Raw genomic sequence first — 13231 nt, 5'->3', positions numbered from 1 at the left:
GATCTTATTTCATGGTGAAGTTATCTGGAGTGTGATGTCGTTAATGTGACAATGCGTGTGTGAGAGAGGGCCCGGAGCGCCCTAGGGGCTAAACTCAGGGGAAATGAACTCTCACATCCTCTCTCTTCTCAGATTCATACCCCACGAATTGCTCTATCCTTTGTAATAAGGAGCTCATAATTACTCCGATGTCAATTAACGACATACTTATAATACTTATTACAAAGATAAGTAGTCTTGTAGTAAACAAGCTGAGCTATAAAAATATTCCTATTAAGATTTATCCAAGGAAGAAAATAGACAGTATGCTCCTAAGAGAGCAGCATATCTTTCGGCATAAAATAAATTATTACATACCATAAGACCTTTTCTTTTTTCTTGGCATCAAATAGCAAGTAAATCTTCTTTTTTCTTGGCATCAAATAGCATACAAATCTCCCTCTCCCTACTTCCTAAATGTATTACATTTAGGCAAAACTTCCACCAATTGGGAGCAAATATCTATCCCTCTCTCTCTCTCTCTCTCTCTCTCTCTCTCTCTCTCTCTCTTTGTCTAGGCAAGTCTTCTACCAATTGAGAGCAAAACTCCAAGATTTCAAAAATACGTATTAGCAAAATAAAAAGAAAAACCCTTATAAATATCGATTTAGTTATCCAATATCCTAATCATTCTTTCGCTCAAACAAATGGATAAGTGTAGGCAGTTTGGGCATCTATTGTCCGAACTTTTCTTTTAATCCTGAAAAAGCTCAGTTGTCTGATCAGACGGTTGGGAGTATGTATTGTTTTATTTTAGTTTCATTTTTTTAAATCAGATTAAGATCAATATTTGGGCTTACATATTTCTCACCAACACGCACCTATAAAATACACATAAAAAATAATCAATGTTTTAGAGGTATTTTTGTTTTTTTATTTTTAAAATATTTATTTTGTATTTTGTAAGAAAAAAGTTTATATATGGATGCAATCTTATAATATAGAACTACGGATGCACCTCAAAAATCTATCGGAAAAGGTACTACTTTTAATGTTATAAAACCCTTTGATTGATCATCTCGACATTGAGATGTATGACCGTGACAAAAAAAAGATTTTAAGTCTAAAATATAGTGTATTTTACAACATATTATCTACACCATCCATTTTCAAGATTTTCACATGTTCATAGATCTACTTGATTTTAATCATTTTTAAATTTTAAATTTTATAATTAGATATAAAAATAGATTTTGATATAATTCTAAGAACATTTTGCATCTGTATGCCACCTGCACCCTTTTAATATTGATAAACATATAATCTCAAAATTTGAGCTTAGCCTGCTATACAAATATTAAATTAAAAGACGATATATGCACTTGACCATCCAATCTGGATCGGATAATTGATATTTTTTTGAGTGAAATACACGGTTCGGATGTCCAATGTCTAAATTGCCCTTTTGGACTAAAAAGAGATATATGTTAGCAGTTTGGACATCGGATGTCTTCACCCCATACTATGATTTTTTGTTTTTTGTTTTTTGGAGAAATTTACGTAAAAATCCAAAATAATTTACACAATTAAAAAATAATCCATATTTGAGTCGTTTATTGTTAAGAAAAAATTACAACCAGGCATTCGAATTGCTGACCCAAATTTTAATTAAAAAAAGCGAAGGAAAATTTATCAAACTACTTACAAGCGATGCAGTATTGAACATTTTGCCAAAGGTTATTCTACTCTAGTGGGAGTAGAGTAGAATGTCCATTTACTTCCGCGGGTAGAACCCCACTTAGAATTAATTTCAGTACTCCAAATTTTGGAGATGTAACCTCATAAATCCGTAGATTAACCGCAATAAAAGAGCTCTTAATTAATATGAACTTGAAAAAATAATATATGGAGATTGAATTTTTAGATGGTAAGATCAAACTGTTAAAAAACTCAAATTTCAATTTTATCTTTTTGAAAATAATCATCTAATAAGTGGTTCCTAAGATTTCAAAATGGGAAAATCCTCCTAAGAAGTCGTTTTCCTGAGGGCATAGAAGTAAACTATACTCATGAGGGAGCATAGTATACATACTCTTTAACATTTTATACATTTGTAACTATTCCAATACGCATTGGTGGGGAATTTTGTAATTAGGGTAAAATGTTAAATAGTTAGTTCCTACTACTGTACTGATTTCAAAAGAAAAATCAATTAGAGATTTGAACTCCTGAAATGGGGATAAAATGAAAAGAAAAGAAAACTCAAAATTGTAAATTTCACTTTACAATCTTCCAAAATATTGATATTCTTAATTAATAAATATTTTAAGTCTCTACATAGATTTATGAATTTTTTTTAAGGAAAAGTTTATATAAGGTTGCAAGTTTAAAATGTAGAATTACAGATGCCCCTCAAAAATCTATTGGAAAGGTTGTTTTAATGTTGAAAAACCCTCTACTTGATCGTCTTGACATCGAGATGTATGGATATAAAAAAAAAAAAAAAGTTTTTTAGTCTTAGAAATAGTGCATCTTGCAACACATTATCTAGGCCATCCATTTTCAAGATTTTTATATATTTATAGATCTCCTTGATTTTAACTATTTTTGGAGGTTAAAATTTTCTCATTAGAGATGAAAATAGATTTTAAGATAATCCTAAAAATTTTTTACAACAAAATTACATGTTATGATAAAATTTGGAAGTACACTTTAATTGGATTGTTTAAAGTTGCAACCTTATAGAAACCACACCTTTCTTTTTAATGATATTCACTTTAGCTTTAAATATCCAAACTGCCCTTCTTACAAAAAAAAAAAAAAAAAGAAAAAAGAAAAGAAAAGAAAAGAAAAGAAAAGAAAAGAAAAGAAGGGTTCGAATATCCAAAAGACTGAACCGTTTTCTAACTCAAAGAGAAAATGCGAGTATTTTGGAAAATGGATGCAAAGGTAAAGAAATTTTTTTTTTTATCAAAATAAATAATGTCATGAATTATTTAACACTTTACTCATTTGCCACTATTTAAACTTAAGATCATGTATTTTTCTCATGGGTATTTTGAAATTAAAACAAAAAAAAAATGTAAGGTATTAAATTATTTATCCCTTACAGAAAAAAGTAGAGAATGAGACCATTTACCTTTGATACATGAGGGTCACATTAATTTTGACCATTATATGTGAAATTGGACAGCTGCAATTATTCTATTGACCAAGCTCAAACTTTAAACAAGCTATCAAAGTTTGTTGTAAGGAATTGTGACCACGGTGTATAAAAGGTAAATGGTCTCATTGCATACAATACCTATGTGTAATATAATAAATTTTTTTAAAAAATAAGGAAAAAGTTTACATAAAAATTCAACCTTATAATGTAGAACTATGGATGCACGTCAAAAATCCATCGCAAAAAGTAGTTTTAATGTTGAAAGGCCGTTTGATTGATCGTTTCGACATCGATGTATGACCATGAAAAATAAAAAGATTTTAAGTCTCAGAAATAATACATTTTACAACATATTATTTACACCGTCCATTTTCAAGATTTTTATATGTTTATAGATCTACTTGATTTTAATCATTTTTGAAATTAAAAATTTTACAATTAGATATAAAAATAGATTTTGAGATAATCCTAAAAACATTTTACATCAAAATTATATACCACGAAAAAATTTGAAGGTGGTGACCTTACATCTAAAGCAACGGATGCATCCGTTGCAAAAAATTAATAAAATACTCCTTAAATGGACACGCTCCTTCGGGAGCATGAAATCTTTCGGAAAAAATGTAAATCTCTCTCTTGAGGCACGCACGCTCTCTCTCTCTCTCTTCCTGGGACAAAGGTTAACATCTCTCTCTCTAAAGCTCGCGCGCTTTCAGTGATGGCTGACCATCCCCGTCTCTTTCTCCCTGGTTTCATGTCCACCCAGTTATGCGAGGTACTCTTCCTCTCTCTCTCTGAATGCTTTTCCTTCTTAAAAATAAGGCATTATCCCTCCTCAAAGTATAGAATTATTTTAATTATACAGCAAAATTCATCTCTCATCTCTCTCTAGACCTTCCCTTTTGAAAACTAGGGCATTCTATCTGCTTATAGTACTTTCCTTTTGTTAATTACTTCAATTATGCAGTGAAATTCATCTCTTTCTCTGTCAACTCCCCGAAGGTCCATTCTTATTTTCAGAGAAAAATCTTATTCCTGTTTTCACTTTTAAGCTCTCTCAGAACCTACCTCCTAATCTCTGAAGAGAAAAACAACATATATATTCCATCTCTCTCTCACTCACTCTATCTCTCTCTCTCTCTCTCTCTCTTCCTCTCTTCCTCTCTCTCTCTCTCTCTTCCTCTCTCTCTCTCTCTCTTCCTCTCTCTCTCTCTCTCTCTCTCTCTCTCTCTCTTTCTCTTTCTCTTTCTCACCTAACCATTCTGTTTTTGAAACGTACTATTTCATCTCTTCCTCTCTCTCTCTCTCTCTCTCTCTAAACTTCACAGCGTACAAAAACCCATTCAAAATCCTTATTAACTTCCATTGGACAGGAGCTTAAATTCATACACAAAAGCAACTGTGCAGTGGGGTACAGACCACATGTATTGTCGACCATTCTCTCTCATCTCATTGCCACTAACTCCTCTCACCTCATCCTCCCACTTGTGGACATCAGAGGTATTATTTACATGTTTCCATTATCCTTCATTTTCAGTTTAATAAATGTACAATTTTGGTATAAAGAAGAATTTCAAACCAGATTGTTTCCAGAAACATTTAAGTGACGTTGGGAATTCCTAGACATTATGGAAAAATGGGTTTCTTGGATTGCAGAGAAATTTATTTATTGAGAAATAGAACTGGGAAATTCTAGAGATTACTGTAAGAGTAGGTTTCTTGGATTGCAGAAAAATTGAAAGAGAGGGTTGAAGAGTTCTTTGGGTGTGAGTTTGAGCTCTTCATAGAATTCACAGGGTTAATCAGGTTGGGTATGTTCTATAACTCCATTGCTTATTTCACGGAGTTATTGTTTGAATTGTCATATATATTTTGATGATATGTCTTTAATCCCTGAATTAATTTGAATTTGAGGAAACACAGGGAGAAAGCTATTGGGATTTAAATTAATATACTCATTGGTATTTGTTGTGGTTCAGTTGGAGTTGTGGATCAAGTATTGGATGGCACAGTGATGATAACCGGCCCTATCTTAAGCAGCGGCATTTTGCAGTAAGTATATTTACTGTAAGTTTGGTGTATGGTACAAAACCAGAGCATCCAATATCTGTTCTTAATCATGGAAGATGGAGATTAACCATATTTCCTGATTCACCTGGGAGTGTTTAATCTCCACTATCTGTTCTTGGAGATGGCCATAAGATGCCCTGGTTGTATATATTATAAACAGTTCCTGTATATGGTATGCCGTCCCTTCCATATAAGATATTCGTGCCTTCTGTAGACTAACTGGACTTTGTTTTTCATGATTCGTAAAGGCAGTTTGTTATTTGAGCAATCACAGTGAAGATTTTAAAGGCGGACTTTTCCACTTCCAAGAAGGCGAGCCCGCAACAATTGTTCCAATGGCTGGTGTAAGTCATGAACTGTATAATTTTCGATGAATTAGGTCACACTTATGTGAACTGCTATTTGATAACGGTTCTTAGAAGAATTTGTTATAGCTCCTAACTTTGTAGTAATTAGTAGGTAGAGAACATATGGAGTATGCGGGTTTTTAATAGTTCTAAGATGTGGCATATTTACTCTTCATTTTTCCTAAATTACAGTTAGTGATGTCATTTCGTATCTAACAATTGTACTTCTCAATGATGTATCATCAGGATGTACTTATTTATACAGCAGATGATCGCAACATTCACTGTGTTGATGAGGTAGATCTGAAATACTTCTTCTTATTTTCAACTTGAAATTTTATCAGTGTTCACGGTTAACTTATGGATGATTATCTTCCTATAATTAGAGCCTGGTTATCAGTCAGGTCAAGGTATATGAAAGTTGTTTTAAGGATCTTCTGCTTCGCTTTGAAGTCAATTGTGTTGTCTCATCACCTTTTGATTTATGGGTGCCTAATGGCTGTTGCTTCAGACATCATCTGCTATTTTTTTCCTCTCTATGTTGCCTAGGGGTTGCTCATTATGTTTCTTTATGCTATACATTTAACTAAAACACTAGTGGTGTGTATGATGTATGGTACAGACTGGAGCATCACTGTTTCTTCCCAATGACTTTGGTGGAGATTAAGTTTACCCAGTTGAATATTTATCATTTTGAGCTGCAGATCTTCACTGTCATCAAGAGTTTCTCTGATGCCATATTGGTGTGCTATATACCATATACGACTGGTGTGTGGTGTACTTCCTCGACATATATTACCTATTAACCAGTGAAGTTTATTAATTTTTTGAAACATATGTTTTGGTATTCTTGATCATATAACAATGGGAGTCATAAAAGTTGATATTTCATTAGGTCATTCTCAATTTGGAAGGTGATAGAAATTTACTATCAATGATATTTCTAGGGGGTGAATTTCTAAATTGATATTAAGGGATGAAGAGTTGGGATGCACTATCATTGAACTCCATGGTTTGTAGTAAAGCATGTAGTTGATCAGGTTGCTTTGCAATCTTACTTTGTTATAATTGGTGGTTGAGATTTATAGCAAAGAAAAGAAAATCATTATTGTTCTACTTCAAGGTGTGTGTCGTAGAACCCTAGGACATGATGCAACGCTTAAGTATAGCACTGAGGGAATTCACTCTCTTTGATCAATCCTATTATAACAACGCCTGGTTATACCTTTTGGATTTGTTCCCCTTGTCCAGTTGGCTTTCTCACATAGGACATTGTTTTGGTGGCTATTGTGCATTTTACAGTTCGCACCATATTTAATTGTCATCATCTTAACATTGTAATAATGAACTTCCCTTCCTTAGTGGCTTCTAGGTATTGCTAGCAAATCTTTTAGGAGTACAATTTTGTAACTTCTAATTTCAGTCTAAGCTGCCACCAGTTGAAGGTGAGTTGCTCATAGATCATTTATTGCAGGGTTTTATTTGAGTAGGGGCAATGGTCAGAACCAGTGAATGCTTGCGTCTAGATATGATGTGAACTGAGATTTTCTAGTTTGTGGCTAACTCATTGTTACCGGGATCTCCTTTCTTGCTTGGTGATCGCTTGCAGAATCTCGATTCTCTCGATCCCGGAGCGGATTTTTTCTGAAACTCAATTTAGTGTTTTCGGGATCTCGCTCCATCTTATAAGGGAACGAGTTCCTTACAATTTAATTTCGCGTTCTTGAACATTATAGGATCTCGTTCCCTAGTCTTATGGTTCACACTCCAGAGTGCATTGGGATCTAGATTCTAAAATAACGGAACACAAGCATCGTCATATGTGGCATCCGGATCCCGCCAATATGGGATTGCTTTAAAGTTCCTCATTTATTTCATAGAAGGACTAAGCCTACATGTTTTTGGTTAACAACGCCGGGAGCTACATTTTAAAGCCACAGGTCCTTATTACCCACACGAGGAATTTGTGTTCTAAGAAAATGGAGCTCGCTCCTATAAAAGTTATTCCTCGCTCCATAATATTTGGATCACTTTCAGTAATACGCTTCCTGAGTTAAGAAACTAAAAAAATGTCCTCGGGAACTTCGCTTCTTATGTATAGGATCTTGCATCTTTATATAACAACTCTCGATCCTATGTAATAAAGGAGCTCGATCCCCAACGCATAAGGACCTCTATCCCGACCTTTGAGGCTGTACGGGCATTATCCCTAACACAACGATCTTTAGTATAGCTTCGATCTGCCGATCCCACTCTCGATCCCGGAACCATTCCCGTTCCCGTACCCAGCAACTATGGACTAACTCTTTGGATTAGGTGTATGAGTCTCAACAAACTTTCTGACATTTGCAATGAGTGGAATTACTATATTGGTCATTATTCTTGGGTGTTTTTGAGCTATTGAAATATGTATGTCCTTGTTTGAGTCATACTTGTATATAAATTTAATAAAACAATTTAGAAGCAGTTATTGCTTCTAAATATTTTATATTCAAATAAGATGATCATTATCCTAAGCAGATATTCTAGATTACCATTTATCAAATGATCAATTATTGACATAAATCATTGCCAATCATTGGTTTACAAATTTAAGAAGTTTGACTTGGTTTGGCACCTGCTATACCTATGTGCGTCAGCAACATACAAGCTGCATTTTCATCATTAGAATGACATACTGAAGATGTTTATCTCCATAAATTCAAATCTTTGTAATCAATTAGATCGCATGTGGATTGTTCCCTTATGTCCATCAAGGAATGGGGATATTAACGATTGAGTGCATTTCTATTCTTTTTGATAGTCCTGGTAGCATTTCTGTTTGTAGGAGAAGATAAAAAACAAGTAAAACTATCTTTCAATTTTTTTTTTTAAAAAAACGAACTCTCAAGAAATAAGTCTCCTAAAGCCTATCTACACAAATAACCATCACTTCTAATTCTAATTCATCCCCAAAACATCAAAAATAAGGAAAAGTACATAGAGCTATGTTTTAAAGATCTTGAGGAGACCTTAGAAATGAGTCTTGGGATGCATCAAGCGAATGTCCAGGTTATAAGTTATGCCCTCTGGAAGCAGACTGTGTCATTCTTCTCCAGTTGGAAAAGACTCGTTCTCGACTTCTAAAATAAAGTTAGATGGGTCCGAAACCGAATCCCTTGCCTTCCTCATTCTTCTTCTCTATTAATTGGTGGTATTTTCCCACCAGTTGCCTTTGATCTCTTCGAACCTACACGTTCTCCTTTTGTAGAATTGACTGCATGAATGAAAGCAAGGTCTCGTCTTTTGAATTATTTTTGTCAATACCAAATACTTCCCACCTTAATAAAAAATAAGATCATCCTAAGGTGCTTCCTCGATCATCTCATGAAATATAGATGGCTTATCCCAACTGGCAACTTTTGCATCTGTTCGAGATGAGAATGAGAATATCCATTACAATATGGGATTTAATTTGGCTTACCTAGAGTCCAAGGTGTAATATTGCAGTTCCTATTCCTAATCAAGTTCCATGGCTCAAGAAATCCAGTCCCAAGAAGAAATCCCATTGGAAATAGGTTTTATTGTACCTTAAGAGACTGAATTCTGTCGAAGACCATAACTTTGATCCATGCATCAAAATCTCCATTATAATTTATCATTTTGTGATATCTTGATGAGACAAAGGCAACAACTGTAGCATCTGTTTTGCAGAATTATTGAAGGAAAACCTTGTTCAGCAAGAGTTCACTGTTTTTCTATTTTAGGATGTATTTGGTATTTCTCGAGTTGTTAGGATGTTTTGGAATTTTTAGATAGATGTTAGGAAATCTATTCCCAAATAGTTGGGAAAAGGCTGTGATGATGATGATGATGATGATGATGTTAGGAGATCTATTAGGGTTGGGGCAACATAGTTATATATGGGTAATAAGAGAGATCTAATTGTTAGCGGGTTTTGAGATATTGAGAAAGGCATTTTCTGTTGCAGCTGATTGAGAGGCTATTAAGCTCTGGCGAGTAGGAATTGCAACTTTTGTTTGTTTCTCGTATGGTTCTTTTACGACTTTTTTCCCTTTGTGTATTTTCTTACTTTCTCCTACATCAGTTTTGCGTCATTTTCCAAATCAGCCTTTGAGAGAATGCGCACGAATTTGGGAAGAAGCTATCTTCGTATCAAGGTTAGGGGGTCAACTGAGCATCTCAGCGGCGGGATTGAATACCCGGATCGAATCGAAGTTTAGGCTGCTCGCCCTGAACAAATCGGAGGTGTGGGCCACAGGTCGCACATGAGCCGTCGGGTCGCATGATAGAAGAACACCCATAATAAAGATGCACAGTCCTCCATGTGAAATATTGATCTCCATTGGAGCCTTTTGGTGGTAGTTGAGACCAACAGCCATCAGCAGTCAGCTCGTTGGTAAGGCAAGAGCTTCAAGCCTGATTTCTGGTGGCACACCCCCCCCCACACAAGCACCACCCAACGAAGGGGGGGCAGCAGGTTTTGAGATATTGAGAATTGCATTTCCTGTTGAAGCTGATTGAGAGGCTATTAAGCCCTGGCGAGTAGGACTTGCAACTTTTGTTTGTTTCTCATATGGTTCTTTTACGACTTTTTCCAGTCTGTGTATTTTCTTACTTGCGCCTACATCAGTTTTGCTTCATTTTCCAAATCAGCCTCTGAGAGAATGGTCCTTACCCATGAATTGAGTGAGTGGACCAAATAATGCCGTTTTCTAACTTATTAATGTGTCGGGGAGGGAATGGGATCATTCACTAAACATGGTTTAATTAGATGCTGGAGGTTTAAGTAAACCAAGACAAATCCTAAACCATGACCAATCTTCACCCATATCTTGACAATTCATTAGTTTTTCTTAAATACTACATATATTCCAAATACAGACAAGCCATGACATATTATAATCTATTAATATAAAGATTGTTTCACAATAGAAGATTGTTGGAAAAACCTGAGAAAACTATATGGACACTCAGCTTTACATGGACTGGTTATCCAGCTGGTTAAATTCCAGCCCTCTTCAAATATTTTAACTTTACCATTGGGTGGCTTTTAACTTGTAAAGTTAGGTATCCAAATTGCTTTTTTGGGTTTCCCCTTCAATTGCCTAAAACTATTGTCACATACTTGTGATTGATAAGAACGTATTTTCCATACCTGATCTCAACATTGTTCTTTGGTCAAAGGAGATTGAAAGAGGGTAATCACATGGGCTAACGATAGAGCAGACTGCCAATGGAGATTGACATATAGTTCCAAAAGATTTTTCTGCAGTGCTTCTATATGGCTGTGACCTTCTAGCACATATGAAGAGAGTCCAATGGTCTAGGTGAGTCATCGTCCAAGGAAGGAACCTCTCGTTCACATCTTATAGTCACGTGAGTGGAACATGTGGCTATTTAGAACATAGGGATCATATCAATAACAAAAAAAAAAATGAAGGGAAAAATCTAATGATTCTCTCTTGATTCAATGGCCATTTGTTGGGTTTATTTGAAGGGGGGTGGAGAGAGATCTTGGTGGGTTTTGGGTGCTTTTTTTTTTGTGTGTGTGTGTGTGTGAGAGGGAGAGAGAGAGAGGAGGAGGAGGAGGCTTGAACGTTGATGTTGTCTTTGTCCTTCCAATCTCACTGTTCTCTTCCCTCTTCTTTTGATGGAATCACTGTTCTATATTTTCTGGTTTCTGCAGATTACAGAGGGTGAAAGGCTCACATTAACGTTGTGGTTCACACGCGATATTTCCTATGATGAGGATGCCAAGCTTCTCAACCTTTTCTCTCTAAATAGCAAAGATGAGGATACAAAATCATGGATTCCTTTATCAGCTCCGAACAACATGTACTGGTTTTCACCCTCTTCACTTACTGAACATCACTTAGGTTATGATATTCGGTGGGCAAGAGTACATGCCCTTGGGTTCGATCTTTACATTTCCAATGAGTTTGAAGACGTTGCTTGGGAACCATGTGATATGCTTGATAAGCCACTGAAACTGGGGAGAGAAGGCAAAATATTTGGGAAGGAGTTTGCAAACGCTTTACATGCTCACCAGGTAATTATTTTTCTTCTGTTTTCGACTGGTTTTTCTTGGATTTATGTTTTGGGAAGTTTGAGAGAGATTCCTATATTTTTCCATAACAAGAAGGAAGAGAGAGATGTTCATCATGTAATTTTTCATCAATTCTACGAAAATTCTTAAATAAATTTATTTGGATTAAATTCACATGGAATGTTTGCGACTATTTTGGGTTTTCATGCAATGAAGCACAGTTGTTAATGGTTCATCTTAACAGGTCTTGGAGTTCTACCGATGGAAAGGCTCAGAACTGCAAGCTTCTAAAAGCAAGATGAGCGCTACTCATGGCCTTGAAAGAACACATCTCTTATCAGATATCACCAGTTACCGGAAACTCGCTTTCCCGGCATATTTTGAACCCAAAAGTGTTTTTTCCGAAAGTTTTCCCATCAACTCTTATTGTCAAAATATGCAGCCTTTTGATTGGTCTGACTTCTCCATGGCGGTTGCCTTATGGGAGGACTATGTTCATGGGTTGCGGAGGAAACTTGTGACCAGTTTGCCTCAATGGAAATTGCATGGATCCATATTCAATGTTCCATTGCCAGAATAATGGCTGGAAATTCCTAGGAATTATTGAATTTTTGACACACATGCAATGAAATTCAGCTGGGTTCCCCAAAAATGGGGTAGGGATCTGGAGTGTTTTTCTTGTGATATGTGGATTTAAATTCTTAGATTGAGGGTTAAGTCGCTCTCTCAATATATATATATATATATATATATATATATATATATATATATATATATATATATATATATATATATATATAGAGTAAACCTTCCGAACACTTGGCAGCTATCGTGAATAATAATTTATGTGGAATTTTAGCCGTCAAATTTTTGTGGTTCAAAATACATATCGCTATTTTAATTTTAATTTTAATTTTTTTCTATAAATTTGATTAAGATGAAATTTTGGATGTACAGACTTAACACTATTACGCACTATATAACATATAAAAAAAATTTATTCTCAATAATTAAAAATGACTAAATTACCTCTGTAAGCTTTCAGAGGTATTTCCATCATTTTATATTTTGAGAAATATATATATATATTTTTTTAATTGTGCATGTGCCCTATTTTTTAGTACACGGCTCAAATTTCATTATGATATGATTTTTGGAAAAATATATTAAATTCATATAGTGATACGTATTCTGACCACATGATGAAGATCTGACAGTTGAGATTTCACTTATATTACTATTTATTATAGTTGTTGGTGTTTGTTAGCTTTTTCCATATATATATATATATATATATAGATATAGAGTAACGATTTTATGAAACCTTCTTACACCCATGTGTGTACGATATCAAAAGATCATCATTAAATTTGGCATAGATCTTTAGAAAAGTTATGTGGGACTTGATTTTTCTCTCTCTATATATATAGTAATGATCTTATGAGACTCTCCCACAACCATGTGTGTAGGATCCCAAAGGATCACCATTAAATTTGGTACGAATCTCTAAAAAAGTCAAGTTTCATACCCATGAGGCTTATGAGACCCTCCCATACCCATGTGTGTAGGATCTCAAAGGATCACTATTAAATTTGATAAGAATGTTTAAAAAAGTTATCA

General features: G+C 34.8%; 1 protein-coding gene across 10 annotated transcripts; it reads left to right on the top strand.

The window, feature by feature from the left end:
* The first annotated feature begins 3739 nt into the window (after positions 1-3739).
* Positions 3740-12263, top strand: LOC18439200 (2-oxoglutarate (2OG) and Fe(II)-dependent oxygenase superfamily protein). 10 transcript variants are annotated; one of them, XR_016053932.1, is made up of 9 exons: positions 3742-3920; positions 4519-4645; positions 4876-4951; positions 5125-5197; positions 5464-5559; positions 5809-5859; positions 10753-10892; positions 11252-11614; positions 11856-12263. XR_016053932.1 is itself a non-coding variant. In XM_006849372.4 (8 exons), the coding sequence occupies exons 1-8, from the start codon at positions 3864-3866 to the stop codon at positions 12189-12191; spliced, it is 1179 nt and encodes a 392-aa protein (XP_006849435.1). In that variant the 5' UTR covers positions 3740-3863; the 3' UTR covers positions 12192-12263. The 10 variants fall into 10 exon arrangements, 6 of the variants coding, with proteins under 6 accessions (XP_006849435.1, XP_088720684.1, XP_088720686.1 ...); XR_016053931.1 differs by having other exon boundaries at positions 10750-10892; XR_016053930.1 differs by having other exon boundaries at positions 9650-10892.
* The last annotated feature ends 968 nt before the right edge of the window (positions 12264-13231 follow it).

The sequence above is a fragment of the Amborella trichopoda genome, chromosome 4 (genome assembly GCF_054954075.1).
Source record: "Amborella trichopoda isolate Santa Cruz 75 chromosome 4, AtrichopodaSantaCruz75HAP2 v2.0, whole genome shotgun sequence".
NCBI classification, from domain to species: Eukaryota; Viridiplantae; Streptophyta; class Magnoliopsida; order Amborellales; family Amborellaceae; genus Amborella; species Amborella trichopoda.
This window is presented reverse-complemented; position numbering and strand designations above follow the sequence as displayed.

Bases quoted from the DNA above. Each gene is read 5' to 3' on its own strand.
- LOC18439200 (XM_006849372.4), top strand. From the start codon at position 3,864: ATGGCTGACCATCCCCGTCTCTTTCTCCCTGGTTTCATGTCCACCCAG. The intron at 4,646-4,875 runs GTATTATTTACA...CTTGGATTGCAG, and splicing joins CCCACTTGTGGACATCAGAG to AAAAATTGAAAGAGAGGGTT. The intron at 11,615-11,855 runs GTAATTATTTTT...TCATCTTAACAG, and splicing joins ACGCTTTACATGCTCACCAG to GTCTTGGAGTTCTACCGATG.